The sequence below is a fragment of the Opisthocomus hoazin genome, chromosome 26, assembly GCF_030867145.1.
Source record: "Opisthocomus hoazin isolate bOpiHoa1 chromosome 26, bOpiHoa1.hap1, whole genome shotgun sequence".
Classification (NCBI taxonomy): domain Eukaryota; kingdom Metazoa; phylum Chordata; class Aves; order Opisthocomiformes; family Opisthocomidae; genus Opisthocomus; species Opisthocomus hoazin.
Genome location: NC_134439.1, coordinates 6,325,830 through 6,347,449, shown reverse-complemented (window position 1 = coordinate 6,347,449; position 21,620 = coordinate 6,325,830). Strand labels below are relative to the sequence as shown.

The window sequence follows — 21,620 nt, the reverse complement described above, 5'->3', positions numbered from 1 at the left end:
CCCCAGCACCCTCCGGGCAGGCGGGAGGGCTCGGCAGCCCGGTGCTCCAGCACGCCGGCGCCGGGCCCTTCGGCACAGCAAGCATCTCCCTCGGTCGGCCCCGTCGAGAAAAGTCACAGTCCAGCAGCCCGGAGGTGGCCTTCAGCAGACGAATGCGACTCGTGCCAGTTTGGAACAGGAAAGATTTAAAATATATATAATATATACTTTTATTATTCACCCGTGAACTCCATTATATGCCAATCATGAGCTAGTTTCAGCAGTTACATTCCCTTGATCACGTCTTTACGAGGATGCAATTAAACCAAAACAAAGGAGGCCGCGGAGGGCAGCGGGGCAGCGGCGGCCGGCGCTGCGGGACATGGGCGGCTGCTTCGGTTCCACCTCTCCCGGCGTGGGTCCGGCTGCGGCGGAAAGCACGAGGGCAGCAGCTCCGCGGGGCCCGGCTCCTCGGCTGCGCTCCCGGCCAGGGCTCGCTCACTGCAGCACCAGTCCGACCTGGGGGAGCCAACGGAGACGGCGGGTCAGACGCGTCCCAGCGCCAGCGTCCTCTGCCTCGGGAGGGCTCAGCACCACCCACAAGGGTTTTCCCCCCCGGCTTCGGGATATCTGGGAGCGCAGGGAGAGCCCGGGGTGTGGGGCCAAACGGGCCGACGGACCCTGCCCAGCTCCTGTCTGGGGAGTGACCGATGTGTGGGGCGTGATGAGCCCGGGCAGGCTGCAAGGCAGCCCCGATTTCCGAGCCAGGGCTGTTTCCACGCTGGTAACGACAGATCTGGGAGCAGCTGCTTCCCGAGAGCCCGGTACCGGGCCAGTCCCTCCGCCGGCACCCGGCACCGCTGGGTGCTCTGCGGCCGCTGTGGGATGGGACGTGCTGGCGGCCGGCGCCGGGCTCCCACCCGCTGGAGCCACGGGCAGCCCCACCACGGGCTACGGCTGGGAGCAGTGCCCGGCGCCAGGCTCTCCAACCCCCCCGTTCTCCCAGCAACACAGGGATTGCAGAAACCTCCCGGCAGCCTCCCGGAGCTCTCTGCAAGGCTCAGCGGCACAGCGAGGCTGGCTGAAGGCACGTGGCCTTGCACCCACAGAGGGACCTGGCCATACCCACTCCACGAAGGCAACCAAAGCCCCGTCACTGCTGATAAGGCATTAATTAACGACGTAGCGTGGGCACTGCGCAGTTCCTGGCTCTCAAGCACCGTCATCTCCAAGGCGGCTGTGGACCAGGGAGATGCTAAGCTGCATCTTCAGGGCGGGGTATGGTAGCAGCCGGGTGCTGCCTGAAAATGGCCCTGGGCAGGGAGACGCCGGGAGCAGCCGGGTGGGGAGCGAGCTGCTGGCCACAGGGACAAGGTGACAGCCCGGTCATCCTGCGGCTCAGCCCCTCGGCACACGCCACGAGCGACCGTGCTGGCCCAGCTCCCCATCGCCACGGCGTCCTGCTCAACAACCACCCAACGCTCTCCCGCCCGTCTGTTCTGAGAGGGGTGGTTGATCGTCTCGCCCCGCCACGGCAGGCTGACACACGGCTACAGGGCTGGGGGGGTCACACCCGGGTCCTGTGTGGGCTCACGGGGCACAGCAACCACCTCCCCGGCGAACAGCACAGCCACCGGTGTCACACCGTCACCCCGCAGCCCTCCGCCTGCCTCTGCTCTCTCCGTGGGGGGAAGAGGCCGTCTGCGCGGCTGGACTCTGAACCTGTGCTCGTCCAAAAGTCACAGAATCCCAGGATGTTGGGGGTTGGCAGGGCCCTCTGTGGGTCACCCAGCCCAACCCCCTACCCAAGCAGGGTCACCCACAGCAGGCTGCACAGCACCGCGGCCAGGCGGGGCTGGAATATCTCCAGAGAAGGAGACTCCACAGCCTCCCTGGGCAGCCTGGGCCAGGGCTCCGTCACCCTCAGAGGGAAGAAGTTCTTCCTCGGGTTCAGCTGGAGCTTCCTCTGCTCCAGTTTGTGCCCGTTGCCCCTTGTCCTGTCGCTGGGCACCACTGAACAGAGTCTGGCCCCATCCTCCTGACCCCCACCCTGCAGATATTTGTAGGCATTTCTAAGGTCCCCTCGCAGCCTTCTCTTCTCCAGGCTGAACAAGCCCAGCTCCCTCAGCCTCTCCTCGTAGGAGAGATGCTCCAGTCCCCTCCTCATCCTCATCGCCCTCCACTGGACTCTCTCCAGTAGCTCCTCATCTTTCTTGAACTGGGGAGCCCAGCACTGGACACAGCACTGCAGATGGGGCCTCACTGGGGCAGAGCAGAGGGGGAGGAGAACCTCCCTCGACCTGCTGCCCACACTCCTCGTGATGCACCCCAGGATCCCATTGGCCTTCTTGGCAGCCACGGCACGCTGCTGGCTCATGGTCAACCTATTGTCCACCAGGACACCCAGGTCCCTCTCCACAGAGCTGCTCTCCAGCAGCTCAGCCCCAGCCTGTACTGGTGCCTGGGGTTGTTCCTCCCCAGGCGCAGGACCCTGCCCTTGCCCTTGTTGAACTTCATCAGGTTCCTCTCTGCCCAGCTCTCCAGCCTGTCCAGGTCACGCTGAATGGCAGCACAGCCTGCTGGTGTATCCACCACTCCTCCCAGTTTTGTGTCATCAGCAAACTTGCTGAGGGTGCACTCTAACTCTTCATCCAGGTCATTGATGAAGAAGTTAAACAAGGCTGGGCCCATTACTGACCCCTGGGGAACACCACTAGTTCCAAGGCCTCCAACTAGACTCAGCGCTGCTGATGCCAACCCTCTGAGTTCTGCCATGCAGCCAGTTCTCAATCCACCTCACCGACCACTCATCCAGCCCACACTTCCTGAGCTTCCCTAGGAGGATGTTATGGGAGACGGTGTCGAAAGCCTTGCTGAAGTCGAGGCAGACAACATCCAGTCAAACGAGCCCGGGGAGAGAAGCGGCGAGCGCTTTCCCCAGGGACACCCTCTGCGCAGGCAGAGGAGCCGTCCCCCGATTCACCCAGTGCCGCGCGTCACGCCGCGCCCAGCGCCCCAGGGCACCGACCTTCTCCGGCGCCATGCTGGGACACTTCCAATTGTACAGGTAATACTGCAGGTTCCCATCCCCAATCCCGAACTTCAGCTTCTCCAGGAAGGTTTTGTTCTCCATCAGATCCAGTGCGTTGAAGACGTCGAATCCTTTCTGCAGGGGCAAGACACGAGGCCGTCGGCTCTCCTTGCTCGCATGCTGGGGGTTCCTCCCAGCCACGGGCTGCGTGCCCGCTCTCCCACCCAGCTCTGCACCCCCAGAAGGCAGCGAGGCTGCCAGGGGAGGACTTTGCATTGCGGTACCCCCCTCCCCGGGCAATTCAAGCGCTACGGACACACAGCAGTATCATCTGCTGTAAGAAACGAGGAGCCAGCTCAACGCTGGCCAGAGTGGTCAGGCTAACCCCGCAACCCGCTCCCGGGCGGCAGATCCTTTCGGATTTGGGTTCGTACAGCCCTGGGTACGAGCCCTGCCCCACGGCCAGCCCACCCCAGGGAATGCAGGGCAGCCAGGCGAGCGGCGAACTGCCCGGAGAGCTGCCCGGTGCCCGGCGCTGCCGCCCCAGCCCACCGTCGCTCACCGACTTGGCGAGTATGAGAGCATCGCCCATGAGGTCGATGAGAGGCGTCTTGGTGTGAACGTTGTAGAAGGAGTAAGCAGCTTTCAGGCTCTTGTGAGTTGGGTGGTTCATGATGGTGGAGGGCAGCGTGTAGAAGCTCAGGAAGTCTGTCACCTCCCCTGGGGCGCTCTGGAAGGCAGAAGTGACACCGCAAGACGTCAGAGCCAGGACAAAGCCTGGCTGGAGCCTTAGCAGAGCTTTGCCAGTCTCTGATGTGTGCGCTCCCTGTGAGGAGACTTGGGGCAGCCCAGCATGGAGAGGCACCGTCCTCCAGCAGCTCAAACCTCCCACCCTGGAAGATCATCTCACCACCCGGGGCAGCAACCTCCCTAATGGCTCCCACAGCTCGCTGCATGCCCTTCCAGCGGAGGCACAAGCCCAGGTAAGCACCCCCCCGTCTCGCTCCTGCCCCCTCACCTCTACCACAAAGGTGTCGATGATGTTCTCCTGAGGTAAGAACCAGTGCTCCACCTCCTCTCGGCTCATGACGGGCGTCAGGTGGAACTGCTTCAGGTACTCGGTCAGGAGCTTGTGCACTGCGGAGATGTCTTTGTGCTCCATCGGCCGCAAGCCGGGAGTCTTGGGAGTCTGCAGAAAGCGGGAAAAATCATTGGTGTTGCTCTCCTCACCCCAGGGCTCTCCTACAAGCGGCACAGAGACACTCTCTGCTTGGATCAGCCCGTTCTCAGTCCCACAACCCAGCGCTCTCCCCTCCAGCCCTGCTTGCCCAGCAGAAGGACGATGTGATCGGCTGTGACACCGATGGCACAGAACGCAGAGATGCCCAGCGGGTCCCAAAGTCCCACGGGCCAGGTCAAGTCCTGCTGGACGCGGCCTCCTACCCACTAACGACACAAGATCTCCGCTTCCCTGCAGGTCTCTGCTCCCGCTGGCAGCGGGGACGGGCTGGGAGACGTGCCCCAGGCACCGCCTGATGCCATTTCCAGGTGGACTCGGTTCCCGACCCAGGGCTGGGATTGCTCAGCGAAGCCTGGATCAAGCAGCACGGATTCTGGCCGTGGGTTTCTGCACAAAAATCGGTAGCTACAGACCAGCAGCTGGTGCCTTGGCTGTGGCGGGAGGCACGTGCTGCCCAGCACCCAAGCAGCACTCTCCAACCGAAACGAGCAGCTCCGACCGACCAACAGCAGCCCACAAGGTCGGGGAAGGTGGTGGCAATTTTAATGCTTTGGTTTTTTTCTCCCATATCCAGCTGGGGAACTTCCCCAGCAAGACAACGGCAGTGACAGAACCGATCAGTTTGACCGAAGAATGAGGGACTAATCCAATCCAAGGTCACTCCGAGGCCGTGTTTGGGCAGATGAAGGCTGTCATATCTGCTTTCTCGTTTTACCAGGACAGGATATGACTCACCATGAAACAAAAGCTCACCAGGTCCTCTAGCTGCAAGAATTTGCCCTTAAAATGCAGGTACCCAGGCAAAAATAAATAAAGATTACATAAAGTGCAATGGCTCGACAGAGTCATTTACTCCGCGACACAAACCCCAGCTCTCCAGGCAGAGGACTCGACCTCGGCCGAGATGTTTGTGGCTCCAGTCCCCAGCCTCACCCCTTGCTCAGCGAGGAGCAATTCGTGAGCTCTGTCTCCACGGCTTACTGCCCCGGCTGGCACCCACCTCGGGCAACCGGTAAAGCTTCATGGTACGTTGCATAGTCATGTTCCTGCTCAGGTGGGAAAATTTGACCTCGATGAGTTTCCGAGGATTCAGGGACCGGTGCCAGTACCTGCAGAAACACACTCGCGGTGGGAGACTTGTTCTTGGGCAGCGAGACGGCCGCACGGGCACGAGGTTCTCGTAGCTGCCATGAGAGGGCAAGCGAGAACATCACAGCGGCTCGCCAAGCGGCCAGCAGCTCCGGCAGAGAAAAACAAGGGTGGCCCGAAGCGCTCGTGCTGCAGAAAGTCTCCTGTCTTGTGACACATGAGCAGCTTAAGCAAAGCTACTGGACCTAATCCTGGCAGGATGGTGCAGGGAGGAGAAACCTGGGCTGGAATCGCTCTCCTGTCCCGGGGAACCCCACACGTGCTATGTGCCGCAGATGGGATCCCGGCAAGGGAAGGTCTGCAGACCAAAATCTCTTTGGAGAAGGACAGACACTCACCTGCAAGTCCCCACAGGCTTTGGCAGCACCACTCCCGCAGTGTAAACAGCCTGAAAGATCCCCTCCAGATGAACCCGCCGCGTGATCTCGCGGATCAGAACCGGAGCCACCCGTTTTGAGCGCAACTTCTTGTGGACGCACAGGAAGTTTATCTCTACCATCTTCTTCTCTCTTGGGAAAGAAACAATGCAGAGCATGAGACCCGACTGCCCTGACCTGGGAGGACCAGCCCAACGCCCTGGGTAATCTGCCTCCAGCCCCTTCAAGAGAAAGAGGAGTCAAAGCCTCAAGGAAGGCCACGGGGCGAGGGTTGGGTTTGGAGAACTCTGCTTTCAGCTGTTACCCAAGGTTTTCCCAGGAAAAATGGTCTCCATTCAGCCCTGGAGGATTTCTGTAAGCCAGAGCTCTAAGCTGGTGTCACTCGTTGAAGAAAACAGCCTTCACGATTGCTGACTACAAGATCTGAACGAGCCAGCAGTGTGCCCAGGTGGCCAAGAAGGCCAATGCCACCCTGGCTTGGATCAGGAATGGTGTGGCCAGCAGCAGCAGGGAGGGGATCGTGCCCCTGTACTTGGCCCTGGTGAGGCTGCACCTCCAGTACTGTGTGCAGTTTTGGGCCCCTCACTACAGGAAGGACATGGAGGAGCTGGAGTGTGTCCAGAGAAGAGCAGCAAGGCTGGGGAGGGGTTTAGAGCACGAGTCCTATGAGGAGCTGCTGAGGGAGCTGGGGTTGTTCAGTCTGGAGGAGAGGAGGCTGAGGGGAGACCTTCTCGCTCTCTACAACTGCCTGACAGGAGGGTGTAGTGAGGGGGTGTTGGTCTCTTCTCCCAGGTAACTGTGATAGGATGAGAGGCAATGGCCTCAAGTTGCATCAGGCGAGGTTCAGGTTGGATATTGGGAAAAGTTTCTGTACTGAAAGAGTGGTCAGGGACTGGACCAGGCTGCCCAGGGCAGTGGTGGAGTCCCCGTCCCTGGAGGTGTTCAAAAAACATGTAGATGTGGCACTTCGGGACATGGTTTAGCAGGCATGGTGGGGTTGGGGTAACAGTTGGACTTGGTGATCTGAGAGGTCTTTTCCAACCTTAATGATTCCATGAACCCCTTGTACAGAACTTCACTGCCCATCTTAAATATTCCCCACCCTCTCCTCCAAGCAGCGAAGCATCTCCACAGCTGAACAGCGCAGGTCTGGCTCACTCGGTCACGGGAGGACAACACAGCCAGACTCCCCGAGCGCTCCCAGAAGCCCCACATGCCACCAAGCAGCACTCACGTGTCATAGATGTGGATAGTGGCTGGAATCGCGCTGATAAATCCAACCAGCTTCTTGCTGGAGACAACCCTGACTCCACAGTGCCACTCGGGCAGCCAGCCCGGAGGACGCAGCGCCCTGGAGAAGAGACGTGCTTCAGAAGTCACGCCCCAACAAAGGTCCCCTGTGTACCTGCTGCTGCCTCCCCACCCCGCCCTGGGACGCCCCGTGTCCTGCGCCAGGCTGCCCAGCGCAGCCATGGGTTTGCAGGCAGGAGGATGAGAGGGTGACGGCGACGTGACAGGGCAGGACCACCAGGATCCAGGGTAAGTCCTGCACTCTGTGGCCAAGGCAAGTTCTTGCTGGTGACACAGGAGGAAAACCACGTTCCTCAACTCATGAACGCCCCGAGGAAACGGCAGCTCCACTGCAACAGGTCTCCCAGTGTCACTGCTGGCAACGTCACTTGGCAGCTGCCTTCAGCCTACAGCTCCAGGGCACCAGGAAGCTCCTCAGCTCCCAGGATTTTTACAAAAACTCGAGGGACCAAACCGAAGAGGAAACAAAACCAGTTTCGGGCTCCCACATCTCAAAGAAGCCAGAGGCAGGCAGGGCTGGGAGAGAGACCTCTCGCAGCGAGCCTGGCACGCTGCACGTGGTGACAGATGGGGAAGGGAGGTTTTGGAGAGAAAGGAGACGGGACAAGCAAAGGCAGCGGCAGCGCTGCCACCGGGATCAGGCTCGCCAGCGTCCACCACCCTCTGCTCCGCCGTCGTCGTGCCGCTCACCACAGCAGGAACTCGGGAGAGTAATCGAACCGGAACATGTTGTCGTCGTCCTCCACGTAGTTCTCGTTCAGAAGCGTGTACAGCTCTTTCAGCTAAAGCAGGAGAGACGAAGCAGGTCAAGAGAGTTACTCAGCCATCACACCCCCCCGCTGCCCCGGGACAGGGCCCTGAACGCTGCTTCTGTGGCCGCAGCAGCGGGCGCCGCACGCAGCCGTGTCCCTGCCACCGGCACGTCCCTCTGCTCGGGGACCTCGAACGGGTGCCGCTGCGGAGCTGGGTAAGCAGCAGGACATGTAGATAGTCCCGCTGCCCTCGGGTCACCTCCCGGGGAGGTGGGTCAGGGTCTGGAGGGTCTTCCTAAGGGAAGAACTCCTGGCTTCAGGCATCCTCACACCCCCATGAAGAAACCAGGCCAGCCTGGGACGGGTGCGAGGTGACTGCGTGCTGGGGGAAGTCAGACCCATCGAACTCCGAGGAGACAGCATGACCACCGAGCTGGAGAGCTGCCCGGTGTGGTGAAGGACCTGTTCCTGTCCCCAAAACCATCTTTGTCAGTCCAAGCACGGAACTGCTGACCGCGCCACAGAGACGCCCTCCCAACACACGCCGAGCTGCCTGTACTCACCACGCCTCTGTCCCCAAGATCCAGGGCGTCCCAGGTGAAGCCCTGGGGCAAGGTGTATGGCTCCTGACGGATATTGTCTTTGTCTGGCTCAACGGGACCGTGGGTGTTCACCACTTCTCCTGTAGGAGAGAGCAGGGAGCCATGAAGATGCTCTCCGCTGTTTGAGGCCAAGTCTCCACGACACCTCGGTCTGGTGACCAACGTGCCCCGCTTCCCCAGTGCGATCTCCCACCCCAGGTCCCTGGATCACCGTTTCACCACCCAGTTTGGGACGTGCCATGCGCTCAACGCGACACCGGGGCAGAGAAACCAAAACCCCTCTTTCAGGGGCAATGACGGAGCCGATCAGGCAGAGGAGCGGAGGCGAATAAACTGATCAGAGCTTCAGAGCTCCGTCCTCCAGGCCCACCTGCGATGCCTTCTCCTTCCCCATCCCCACAATCCCGGCCTCGGTCAGCGCTTTCCCATGAGCCGCTCCGTCGGACAGCGGCTCTCTCCCTGCCAGCTCTGGCCCGGCCATTTGGCAAGCGTCAGGGCTCCCTCCCACTGCGCGTGAAGAAGAGCTGCCGCGAACAAGGCAATTTTTGTTGGAAAAAACAGTGACTGCTAAAGCCCCCAAATCAGCCAGGAGATGTTGGTTCAAGCACCAGCTTTCTCGGGGATGTCAACACAGTGGCATCGCTTCAGCGCTGCCAAGAGAAGCACGCTGTGCTAATTAGGAATTCCCTTAAAAAGCGATTGAAAAGGTTTCCAGGCAATGGGAAGGTGAAAAGAAGCCCCGAGCAAGAACTGCCCCCGTCAAACCCACCCAGGGCGGCTTCCAGAAACGCTCACCCTTGGCCGTCCTCTCTGTTCTGAGCAGGTGCTGAACCGCTCCGAAATCCGGTCCCAAAAATCCCACAGCACTCTCGTTACCCGACCCCAAACAGCCCCGTGCACGCAGCGCTGCGTGCCAGAGCGCGCTCCCGAGCAGGCGCCGCGCGACGCCGGGGCCCAGCCCGCGGCCGGCAGATCGGCGTGCGGAGGAGCGGGCTGCTGCGTGCCTCCCCTTCCCCCTGAGATCCCTTCCACCCTTCCCGCAGGGTCTGCCCAAGCAGGAACGCTGTTTGCCACGTCCAGGACCCTCTGGGGAGAAGGGCAAACGCGAGCTCAGGCTTTGCTGTCTCCCATAACCCCGTGCCACCTCGCCGTGATTTTCCCAGCACAAAGCTGAGACCGCTGCTCCCAGCAAACGGTCTCTGAGACCAAAGCAAGCCTCAGACTGGTGCTGACAACACGAAAAGGGAATCAAACGCGGTGTTTGCAACAAGAGGGGTTGGACAAAACCCCATGAAGGGAATTACTGAGCAGCAGCCAAGCTGAAGCCATGACAAGCTTCGGGTGATTCCAGAAACTACGGGCTTGGACTCACTCTGTGGATCTCCTGAGCTCCGCGTGGATTTTGCTGGGGGACGCAGGGGCGGAGAGACTAAGAGAAGCAATCCCGGGCACCCCGGGAGCACTGCAGGTTTGCTCTCATTAGCGCTGCAGGTTTGCTCTAATTAGCTCGGGAACGAGCGCCTTCCGGCCACGCAGCTCTGCGGCAGCGCACCCCTCTTCCTCAGACCTGCCCAGCTGCCCGGGGCTCCCGACGCCCCGTTACCGACAGCACATCACCCCTGACAGCGTCAGCAGCGAGCCGGAGCAAGGAGGCGAGGCGGGGAGCGCAGCCGGGCTGCTCACGGGGGGAAGCGGGGACAAGGAGATGGGTTCCCTGTCTCCAGATGGGCACGGCAGCTTGGGGTGCAGACGCTGGCGAGGTTTGTGCCTCCCCTCTCCCGGCTCAGCCCCAGCGCCCGCCCGTGACGGAGGCTGATGCGAGCCCAGCAGACCAGCGACGCGGCAGCTCAGCACATGGACCTGCTGCCCTGGGCAGCTCCCATCCCTGGCTGGCCCCGTCTCGCCCAGAATTACCTTCCCCATCAAGGATCCCTTACTGGGAAGCTCCAGCCCCCAGAAAGGGGAGAGCTGGTGAGCTCCCAGTCCCCTGGGACTTGGCAAGAGGAAGGCTGGCAACACCCTGCGCAAAACTTCGGCACAGAGGGCTGGGGAGACCCAATTCAAGGGCTAAAGACCGAGCTGAAGGGACGCCCAAACACAGGAGCCATCAAACTGGATGTCTGAAACGGCTCCTCGTCCCTCTCGACCCCCCCGGCCACCTGCACAGCTCTCTGGCGGCAGGGCTGGCTGCTCAGTCCGTGACGGACAAGTGTCACCGATGCCTTTGAAGCCCAGACAGGACAGCATTTAGAGGCTGTCCAGGGACTCGCTGCCCAGAAACCAGCTTCTCAGGGCTTCTTTGAGGACTTCTTTGAACAGCCTGGGGACCACGAGGCTTCTCCTGAGGAGCACAAAACAGCGAGGGGCTGTACATACCTAGCTTGGGCACCGGCTGCGTGTCCCAGAACTGGTAGCTCCTCTTGCTGGCTTCCTCCATGGTTTTGGCAGGGCCCTGACCTACAGAGAAGAGCTCGATGGCTTTTTGAATCTCCTGGATCCTCTCAGCGGGTAAAGAGTTCACCTGTGGGCACAAAAGGAGGGTGGAAAGACAAAACGAGTAAGCTGAGCCACCAGGTCTGTGCTTAAGCCCCTCGTCAGGGGAACCTGGAGCTGCCCGTGCCTCAGGGAAGGGGAGAGCAGGCAGGAGACTCCCTTCCCAGCCTAGAGCCGCTTGTCATCCTCTACAAGATGGGTGAACCCTCTTGTCAGACACCCGCGACACACCTAGACCTGGTTTCCAGGCACTCCTGGGCCAAAGGGGATGGATGAGCTGCCTCAAAATGCTTTAAGCTTCAGTGGAGAGGGTGCTGGAAGCCCTGAGAGCAAACCTCTCCGCTACCCCTCGGCTAACACCCACGCAGAGACACCCCGGGCCAACAACACCCAGCGCCTGCACCTTCTGCGGTGGCTTTTCTCTCTCATTGCTTCAGCCTCCTCCACCTAAGCTGGATCCACTGGGCTCCTCAGTTCAAGAAAGATGAGGAGCTACTGGAGAGAGTCCAGAGGAGGGCTACGAGGATGAGGAGGGGACTGGAGCATCTCTCCTACGAGGAAAGGCTGAGGGAGCTGGGCTTGTTCAGCCTGGAGAAGAGAAGGCTGAGAGGGGACCTTAGAAATGTTTATAAATATCTGCAGGGTGGGGGTCAGGAGGACGGGGCCAGACTCTGTTCAGTGGTGCCCTGCGACAGGACAAGGGGCAACGGGCACAAACTGAAGCAGAGGAAGCTCCAGCTGAACCCGAGGAAGAACTTCTTCCCTCTGAGGGTGACGGAGCCCTGGCCCAGGCTGCCCAGGGAGGCTGTGGAGTCTCCTTCTCTGGAGATATTCCAGCCCCGCCTGGCCACGGTGCTGTGCAGCCTGCTGTGGGTGACCCTGCTTGGGCAGGGGGGTGGGCTGGGTGACCCACAGAGGGCCCTGCCAGCCCCGATCGTTCTGTGATTCTGTGATCTACAACTGCAGCTTCCAGAGGAGTCCTTGGGCACCGAGGATGAGGACAAGGCAGACAGGCCGAGTCAAGATGAAGGCTGCTCTCCTCCTCCTCCTCCCCCCGCCAGGCCTGGCAGGGTGGGTAGCTCTGCACCGAATTCACCACCCCCGCCCCTCCCTGACTCCCAGCGAAGTTTGTTTGAAACGCTCTAAGCCCCAATTTAATGCTCTGCACAGTCATGAGGACAAAATATTAGAAATATTTGGATGGGAACCAAGCTTTGGACAGAAAACAGCCTCTGTTGATGTGCTGATCTGTGCGTGTGTCCTGTGCCACAGGACCAGAGGGGACAGGAGGGGTGACTGCCAGTGCCGGGAGGGACAAACCTCGCGCGTCCCACGCCCCTTCACGACGCGCCGGCTGCCACTCGGCACCGGGCAAAGCCAAGAGGAGTAAGAGGGACCCTGCTCTGCCCCGCTGCTGTTCTCATGCTAATGAAGCGAAACCCAACAACATCAGACGTTGCCCAAACGCAGGAAAAGGCGTCCGTTGTGCGGGCTCTGGGCAGGAGGGGAAGCTGGCAGGCGGCAGCGGGGCCGTTCCCCGCCTGCGCGGAGGCAGCTGGCGTCTGGGCAGAACAACGCCGAGGCGCCAGCCCGAGCCCTCCGCCGCAGCGCAGGGACCGGCCGGGACACCCAGCCAAGGACCGCTCCACACACACCTCCCGCCGCAACGGGAGTTCCCACGCGGGGAGCCAGGCCAGGAAATCACTCGAAACCTTGAGTTTTTGGAGCAGCCAAGCGCCTAAAACCAGGACCAGGAGACCTGTTCCTTGCCCTAAGCTACATTTGAGAGGTTCAGGATGGGGCTGGCTGTCGTGTGGGGCTGTGACACCGGGAAAGGGTTGGTCACCTTCACCGACTGATCCTGAGCCTGGTCAGGCTGGTCTCCTCCTTTCTCTTTCTTCCGTTTGGGTTTCTTTTTCTTCTTTTTGGCTCCGCTGTCATTTGCTGGACTCAAGCCACTGGGGAACAAAAGAAACATCATTAGAGCCTTGGGGTTTTCTTTTGGAGAGCATTTATAGGGCTTCTGAAGCTCTTCAGAGAAAATACAAGCTCCCTGCTCTGAGTCCAAGTCTCCAGGAGGGGGAACGCGAGGTGCACGGGGGTGCAGCCCCTGCACCCCTCCCAGCAGCGAGCTCCCAAAAGGGGACCAGCGCCAGCGTCTCCCACCCCATCTGCTCAGTGGTGGGGTGCGAGCCCCGCGCTGCAGGTGACCGCGTCCTTGCTGGCACATCACCCCGCTCAGCCCCACGCACCCAAATCCACCCCGTGGAGCGGCGGCGATGCCCAGCTTGGTGTTTTCCCTCCTCTCTCAGTCCAAGGATGGGCACGGGAGCAGCAAATGCTGGTCAAGCCTTGGGGATAAGGCACTGCGGCAGATCCAGGCACCACGGAGGGGCTGGTGGCCAAGGACACCGCACCAAACATCCCCCCCACCTGCAGAGGCGATGATCTAGAGAGACAAATGGCTGTTATCCCCGAAAATTATTATGTTGTTACGCTGGAACTGGAAAATTGAGACCGAGCAGCAGATCTCTTTGGGAGTGCAGGGCAGGAAGCGCCTGCGCCAGGGCTCTGCTCCTCCTCCCAGGGACGCGGGGCAGCCCCGGACATCCAGGTGACGATCACCCCAAGGCAGCCGCAGGCGTGAAGCCCTGCGCCGAGCCCAGCCTCGCTCATGGTGAGTCCGGCAGCGACCTGACGCCAAAACCCGGGAGAGGTGCCTGCTCCCGGCACGGCGCAGGGGCTCCCACCCCCGCGTGAGGTTCCCCCGACGCAGGACAGGCGACGTTACTGCTGCGGAGCCGGAGCACCCCGAGCCGGCAGCCTCCCTGCCAGTGGTCCCCAAAACAAGGTTACAGTTTCCAGGAGGGTCCCGGTCTTCGAGAGGGTCCCGGCTCAGGTGGAAATTCAACCCCAGAGATGGGTGCAGCGGGACTGAGCACGGAGGAGAGGGAAGACTGGGGCACACCAGGCCAGCGGTGCTTTGCCAGCTGCCACCACGCACGAGAGGTCTTCTGCAAAGCAGGGCAGAGGGACAGCACGCACGCATGGCTCAGCTCTGTCCCATCCCCGTCGGTGGTACAGAGCCTGTTCTGCAGTAAAACCGCAGCATCCTTCCTCTTCTGTTTTCACCACGGACCATAACCCACGTCTGGCTCGACGGGGAGAACACAGAGCTGTGGAAAATCCCGGGTGGGAGCTGCTCTTTGCCTCACGCATCCACAGCGCCTACAGCCACAAAGCCCGCACCAGCCAGCACCACCGCCCGCACCAGAGTGAGTCCGGCAGGAAACCAGTACGAGCTCTGCGGGACTGGGCCTGCCCCACCTGCCCCAGGGAGCCCAGTCAGCCCGGACGCCATGGGACTTGTCCCTGCTCTCCTGCCCCTGGGGACCTCATCCTCAGAGTCACAGAATCCCAGCATGGCAGGGGTTGGCAGGGACCTCTGGGGTCACCCAGCCCAACCCCCTGCCCAAGCAGGGTCACCCAGAGCAGGCTGCACAGCACCGCGGCCAGGCGGGGCTGGAATATCTCCAGAGAAGGAGACTCCACAGCCTCCCTGGGCAGCCTGGGCCAGGGCTCCGTCACCCTCAGAGGGAAGAAGTTCTTCCTCGGGTTCAGCTGGAGCTTCCTCTGCTTCAGTTTGTGCCCGTTGCCCCTTGTCCTGTCGCTGGGCACCACTGAACAGAGTCTGGCCCCGTCCTCCTGACACCCACCCTGCAGATATTTAGAGGCATTTCTAAGGTCCCCTCGCAGCCTTCTCTTCTCCAGGCTCAACAAGCCCAGCTCCCTCAGCCTCTCCTCGTAGGAGAGATGCTCCAGTCCCCTCACCATCCTCGTAGCCCTCCGCTGGACTCTCTCCAGTAGCTCCTCATCTTTCTTGAACTGGGGAGCCCAGCACTGGACACAGCACTGCAGATGGGGCCTCACTAGGGCAGAGCAGAGGGGGAGGAGAACCTCCCTCGCCCTGCTGCCCACCCTCCTCGTGATGCACCCCAGGATCCCATTGGCCTTCTTGGCACCCAGGGCACGCTGCTGGCTCACGGTCACCCTGTCGTCCCCCAGCACTCCCAGTCCCTCTCCACAGAGCTGCTCTCCAGCAGGTCAGCCCCAGCCTGTACTGGTGCCTGGGGTTGTTCCTCCCCAGGTGCAGGACCCTGCACTTGCCCTTGTTGAACCTCATCAGGTTCCTCTCTGCCCAACTCCCCAGCCTGTCCAGGTCTCGCTGGATGGCAGCACAGCCTGCTGGTGTATTCACCAGTCCTCCCAGTTCTGTGTCATCAGCAAACTGGCTGAGGTCATCCTCTCCTCTCCCCACATCCCAGTTCGGGGATCCAAGCCAGTCTATGGTTTTAATCTACGCTATAGAGGTGGCTCCTTCCTCCCACCCCCAAAACGATCGCTGCGTTCACAGCGGGGACAGCAGCACGGCTCCGGGAACCGAAGGCGCTGGCCTGCCTGGAAGCCCCCCGAGCGCCGCTTGCTCCCGGACCGGCTTCGTGTCTTCACCAAACCCCAGACAGCGGTGAAGAGGGTGGAGCAGGGAACGGAACGAAGAAACACGCTGGAAACTATTCCGAAGCAGCATCCAACTATTTCAGCAAGGTCAGAAAAAGGAGCGAGCCGGGAGGGGAACAAGGTTTAAAAACAACCCCTGGGCTGAGCAGCGAGCGAGTGCTGAAAGCAGGGAAAAGCGGACAGGGGAGTGGTTTTCTGCAGGGTGAAGCGGGGAGGGCTGGGTGTGAGGATGCCTGCGGACGGCGAGGCCGCTGACGCTCCCGCCGCAGACACCCGACGCGCCGGGCAGCCATCGCCCCGCGCAGCGGAGACGGCCGGTGCGCAGCACACGGAGCAGCTGAGCTCCCAGCAACACCTCGGCAGCAGCGGAGACTGCAGACGGCTTTTGCTGGGAAAAAAGATTCCCGTCCATCGGCAGAGCCCCAGGGGAAAGACCGGGAGCCAGCAAGTGTTTGCTCGCCGGCACGGGGTCCAGGCAGCCGCGCGGGGCGAGCTGCTCCACAAACGGGGTTCGACGAGAAGCCCCCCCCTCCCCCCCAGCAGCGCGTGAAGCGCTCGCGGCGGAGCAGAGCCAGGAGCAGCCACGCAGCCGCAGCTCTGCGGGGATCGGCAGCCCGCGCGCTGCCAGACCCTCCCGGGGGACATCTCGCCTCTGCTCCCGCCCCGGGGAGGGCTTCACCTCCGCCCGGGACACGCGAGCGCCGACATGACAGCAAAAGTAATCACAGCACAGCGGCGCTGACACCGCTATTGATTTTGGTGATAAATGCGTGATGGTGTTGGGTTGGTTGGTTTTTTTTTAACTCCTCGCGACCTGGCAGATCCCCAAGCGGCCGGGACGGCCGCGTTCAGGTCCCGGGATGAGCCAAACCACCCACCGCGGAGCCGCAACAAACGCACCCGACCGATCTCTCACCAATTCCAACACCGCCAGCTGCCGGCACGAGGGGAGTTTGTGAGCACGTCCCAGGGCGGGCACTGGGAGCTGACACCTTCTCCCGGTCACCTCCACCTCGGGATGCTGCGACGTCAGATGCGACAAACAGAATCCCAGCATGGTGGGGGTTGGCAGGGACCTCTGTGGGTCACCCAGCCCAGCCCCCTGCCCAAGCAGGGTCACCCAGAGCAGGCTGCACAGCACCGTGTCCAGGTGAGGCTGGAATCTCTCCAGAGAAGGAGACTCCACAGCCTCCCTGGGCAGCCTGGGCCAGGGCTCCGTCACCCTCAGAGGGAAGAAGTTCTTCCTCGGCTTCAGCTGGAGCTTCCTCTGCTTCAGTTTGTGCCCGTTGCCCCTTGTCCTGTCGCTGGGCACCACTGGAAAGAGTCTGGCCACGTCCTCCTGACCCCCACCCTGCAGATATTTAGAGGCATTTCTAAGGTCCCCTCTCAGCCTTCTCTTCTCCAGGCTGAACAAGCCCAGCTCCCTCAGCCTTTCCTCGTAGGAGAGATGCTCCAGTCCCCTCCTCATCCTCGTAGCCCTGCGCTGGACTCTCTCCAGTAGCTCCTCATCTTTCTTGAACTGGGGAGCCCAGCACTGGACACAGCACTGCAGATGGGGCCTCACCAGGGCAGTGTAGAGGAGAAGCAGAACCTCCCTCGCCCTGCTGCCCACACTCCTTGTGATGCACCCCAGGATCCCATTGGCCTTCTTGGCAGCCAGGGCACGCTGCTGGCTCAGGGTCAACCTATCGTCCACCAGGACACCCAGGTCCCTCTCCGCAGAGCTGCTCCCCAGCAGGTCAGCCCCAGCCTGTCCTGGTGCCTGGGGTTGTTCCTCCCCAGGTGCAGGACCCTGCATTTGCCTTTGTTGAACCTCATCAGGTTCCTCTCTGCCCAACTTTCCGGCCTGTCCAGGTCACGCTGAATGGCAGCACAGCAACAAAATCCTCCCGGCCGCTGCCTGTGCAGCCGGCATCGCTTTGCTTCATAAATCAGAGCTGCCAACACCCAGCTTGCTGCTAACGAGTTCAGCCCAATCAATCTCGCTTCACCCCGCACCGGGCTCACAGGCAACAGCGCTGAGAAAAATCCCCCCCTGATTTATGAGCAAAGCCATCGTGACCTGGAAGAAATGAGGGTGGCACAAGGTGGGACGAGGTCTCGCATTCCCGGGTGCCGCGGCGTGGGGAAGGGCCCTGCTCCAGCCGGGAGATGAAAACCAACCTGGCAGAGGAGTCGCCAGCGCGTAGGAAAAGGCTGGAAAACCCAAAGGCCCAACTCGCTGTACCTAGGGAAACAACACTTACAGGTGTTTTCTATTTCAAAGTCCATTTAGCAAAGCAAATATCTTCCTCTCTAGGCTCCGGTGTAGCTGCAGCCCCTCGGACGCTCCCCAGATTAACGGCAACACCTCCCCGCTGTCCAGGGACGAGCCGCCACCGGCCAAACTCCCAGCGACCGCAGCCGATGGGGCCTGTGAAGCTGCCCCCCCCCGAAGATTTCACCGCCAGGCCAGCTCCTGTCCAACAGCCCACGGCCCTCCCAGCTGCACTCACGGCTTTTTCTCCTCCTGTATCTCCTTTCCAGCCCGAGCAGCTTTGCGGGTGGAGAAGGGCGCACGGCTGCGCTGTGTGAAACGTCTCCCAGTCACCTGCGGGATGGCAGCGGTCCGTTTTCTGAACGGGGAAAACACTTCTCCCTGCTCCCAGGGAAGGCATCGCTGCCGTTATGGCCAGGACCTTCCTCCGCAGTCCCCGTTCCCCACGACCGCACGGCGCCTCGAGCAGAGGAGCCGGTGCTACCCACTACACAGAAAACAGCACCCAGCACCCCAGCGATCTCGAAAACGGACTTTTGGAAGCCCCTCAACAAACCGGCCGGGATTCTTCACGGCGAGACCCGCTCAGACTGATGGTCCTCCACCAGCCGAGCCCCTCCGGAGGCTGGGAAACACCAGACGCACCCAGTACCAAACTGGTGCTCGGCACCCACCCCTCTATCACCCGGATCCGTGCGTGCTCCCGCTGCATTCCCAGATCCGAAAGCTTTATTTTTGCCAGGTGGGGGAGGAAAGCACAAGGGAGGACAACTCCGGCTGCGGCCGGCTCCCTCGGCTCCCGGAGCCCGGTGGGAAGCTCTGGGTCGGCCTGGGGAGATTTGGACAGGGGCTGGGAGTTATTTCCCACCGCATACACACTGCAGTCATCAAGAAGTGTCTTTCACCACACACACCGACACGCCAGCTCCGGCTCTCCGACCGGCTCCCACCTACGACAGCAAACGGTACCGAACGCTGCTGGTTCTTCCTCCGAACCGAAACTGGAAACGCGGATTCAGACCGGGGCTCGCGCAGCTTGCGGCTCCTCCACTGCCCGGCCTCGCTGCCTGGTCTGCAAGGTGTCAGACGAGGCAGAGCAGATCCCTGCTCCGCATTCAGGCGCTGGAAAATCCTTCTGCCAAACCTGGGGCTAATCGGGCGCGGTACTTCGGCTGTAATCTCATTAGGGGCCGGGGCGAGGAGGGAGGCTCTGCAGACGCAGAGTGCGGGGCCCGAGGCAGAGGGTGCCATCACGGCGCTCTGTGTAACACCTAAAAACAAATTCCGCAAGTCGGAGCGCGGCGGCTGCCCCAGGAGCATCCTCCCACGGCGTGAGCGCAGGCAGGGATTGCCAAACCCGGCAGCTGCCCGCTGCCCCACCGAGAGAAGCCCCTTTGCTCCCCCCACACCCCACCCAGCAACAACCCAGCTCCTACCCAAATTTTTCCCACCCAAAACCACTTCCCCGGGTGGTTTTGCCAACGACAGACGCGTTTCACGGGGCTGGGACACACGAATCCTCGGTCTCACCGCTGCCTGCGAGCCGACAGAGCCCCCGGGCCCGCGGCAGAGGCCGTGCTGGTGTCCCTGCCCTCCCAGCGCCGTTTGTCTGCCAGAGCAATAAACCCCCCGCAGACACCAGGGACGCGGCAGAAGCCCTCTCCACACACAAAAAATCACGACAAATATGAAAGTGGCATTTTTTTTTTTCTTTGGGAAATCAACTTGGACGCTGCAGCAGAGCGCGGTGCCGCCACTTCCCAGCGCTGACACGGGACCAAGGAGGAGGAAACTCCATTCCTCTTTCCTGTCCTTAAAAGGAAAGGAAGTATCGCTCTCGCTAACTAATATTTTCACGTTTTAAATCTCAGAGCCAAGATGCAGTGACTCCTCACACGAACGGGGCAGCAGCAGGACGCTGAGCACTGCTCGGCAAACCCCGCAGCTCAGAGCGCTGCCCCTGCCCTGGTTTCGGGGACCGCGTTCAGCCGGGGCGACCAGAAACGCTCCCACACCCCAGCGTAACGCGACGGCACGACACCAACGGAACCAATGCGCAGCAGGAAAAGCAAACCACCACCTCTCCCACCGCTTGGTCTTTTCTCTCCTAGGTGGACCCCCCGTTAGGTTTTTGGGGGGACACGAGGCTTGCCAGAGAGCTCCAAAGCCCCCCTGGCTTCCGCTCGTCATCGCTGTGCCCATCAGCCACACTTTCAACGTTATTTCCCAAGCGATCCGAACTCTCTGTTTGTTCTTGGACTTCTCCCAGGCTGCCCAGTTCGCTTGCTGCCCTGCAGTGCTCGCCCTAGTCGGGGCAGGTAACGGCATCGCAGCTCCTCGGGGTCGGAGGAGACGCGATGCCCACACCAGGACAGGGAGAGGGCTCAGGAACACACCTTTTCCTGGCAAAGGGCAGGCTGAACCGCTCGGCCGGGAAATCCTGGTGATTAAGCACCGCGTCTCCTCTCTGCTTGCCTCTGGTTTCCACAAACCTAATCATGTCAGAGGGAAAGCAAAGAAAAATCTCCCCAAGCACAGCTAAACGTATTAAAGTGAGACACGGTGCCACACCCGGGAGGCAGATAAAACGTCAAGGGACATCTGTGCTGTCACAGAAAAAAGCCTCTGGGATATTTCTTGCGTGACCTTTTATTCGCTTTGGTTCAGGCGGGATTGCCCACGGAGAGCCGCCGGCGGAGGGAGCAGAGCTCTTCAAGACGACGGTCTCCGTGTCGCCGGGCAGGGAAAGCAGCTGCCGGGGCACTGGGCGAGCGGGAATAGGAGCCTGGTGAGGCTCCGGGGCGCAAAGCACACGGCGCGAAACCTCCGGAAACCTCCGGAAACGCGCGATGTTCCCGCGCCCTGCCGCATGCAAAGCCCGCGGGGACGAGGACGAAGCCTCTCCCGCAGACCACAGGCACGGCGAGGCAGCTCTGCGCATCGCTAATTAAGGCAGTGAGTAATGTGGGTATTACATTAGGGATTTTAGATCTTTTCCACCTTGGTAAGGACCTGTCTCACCGCACACGCTTGCGCCCAGCCTAACTGCTGCCATTTCACCACTTCGTACCTCTGGACCCCATGCTTCTCGAACCGCAAGACAACGTCATCAGAGCTTTGCAAAACCCTGGGCTGCCTTTAGGACAACGATGGGATGGGCGTGCGGAAGCCTGGGCTCCTTCCAGGGTGCAGGGCTGGCCACGGGAGCCCGCAGCCTGCGGGACCAGGGCAACGCGCCCGACCGTGCAACCATCCTGGGTGCCACCACGGTGCCGGAGATGCCGGGAGGGGCACAGGGCTTGTGCTAGAGCACAGGGGTAACGTGGGGAGACACACCCTAACACCAGGACAAGGACAGCTGCGAATTGGGCTCATTTCTGCCATAAAAAGACACTCACGGTCCCTTTCTGGCTGCCCCGCACACAGCTTGCAGGGCGTCACCCATCCACGCCACGGACGAGCCCGACCCTGCTTAGCTTCAGAACACGCTCCCAAAACAGGGGTGAATGGGAGCCAGCGGGCCCGCCCCCCCCTTCAGACTGACGGGCAGCTCGACCAGCCGCAGCGCGAGATGCTGCCTGTCAGCCAATCACCGCGCCAGTGGGGCGGGGCGCCGCTCACTTCCCGGCCGCTGTCCTCCTCAATGGGCCCGGCCGCCGCCGCGGCGGGCGGCCCCGGCCGCCGCTCACCCCCGGTTGGAGCCGTGCTCCGCCTCGTTCTCGCAGTCGCTGCAGTGCTCGTGGTCGTTCTCCTCCGCCGACGGCCGCGGAGGCCTCGCCGGTGGCCGCCTCACTGCTGTCTCACTGTCGTCCGCCATCTTGAAACAGGGCCTCGGCGCCTGCCGCAGCCCCGCAACAAAGCGCGCCGCGATTGGGCGGCGGGCCGCGAGGCATGCCGGGACCAGTAGTCTG

The 21,620-nt window shown here is 61.5% G+C and overlaps 1 protein-coding gene across 1 annotated transcript; it reads right to left on the bottom strand.

Moving 5' to 3' along the window:
* Positions 1-382: 382 nt before the first annotated feature.
* Positions 383-21,551, bottom strand: NMT1 (N-myristoyltransferase 1). The gene is made up of 12 exons (XM_075443477.1): positions 21,399-21,551; positions 12,781-12,892; positions 10,818-10,962; positions 8,403-8,521; positions 7,778-7,869; positions 7,011-7,127; positions 5,738-5,908; positions 5,251-5,359; positions 4,029-4,199; positions 3,573-3,740; positions 3,008-3,145; positions 383-498 (listed from the first exon to the last, which is right to left on the bottom strand). Exons 1-12 carry the CDS (start codon positions 21,524-21,526, stop codon positions 478-480), a joined length of 1,491 nt encoding a protein of 496 aa, XP_075299592.1. The 5' UTR covers positions 21,527-21,551; the 3' UTR covers positions 383-477.
* Positions 21,552-21,620: the final 69 nt, after the last annotated feature.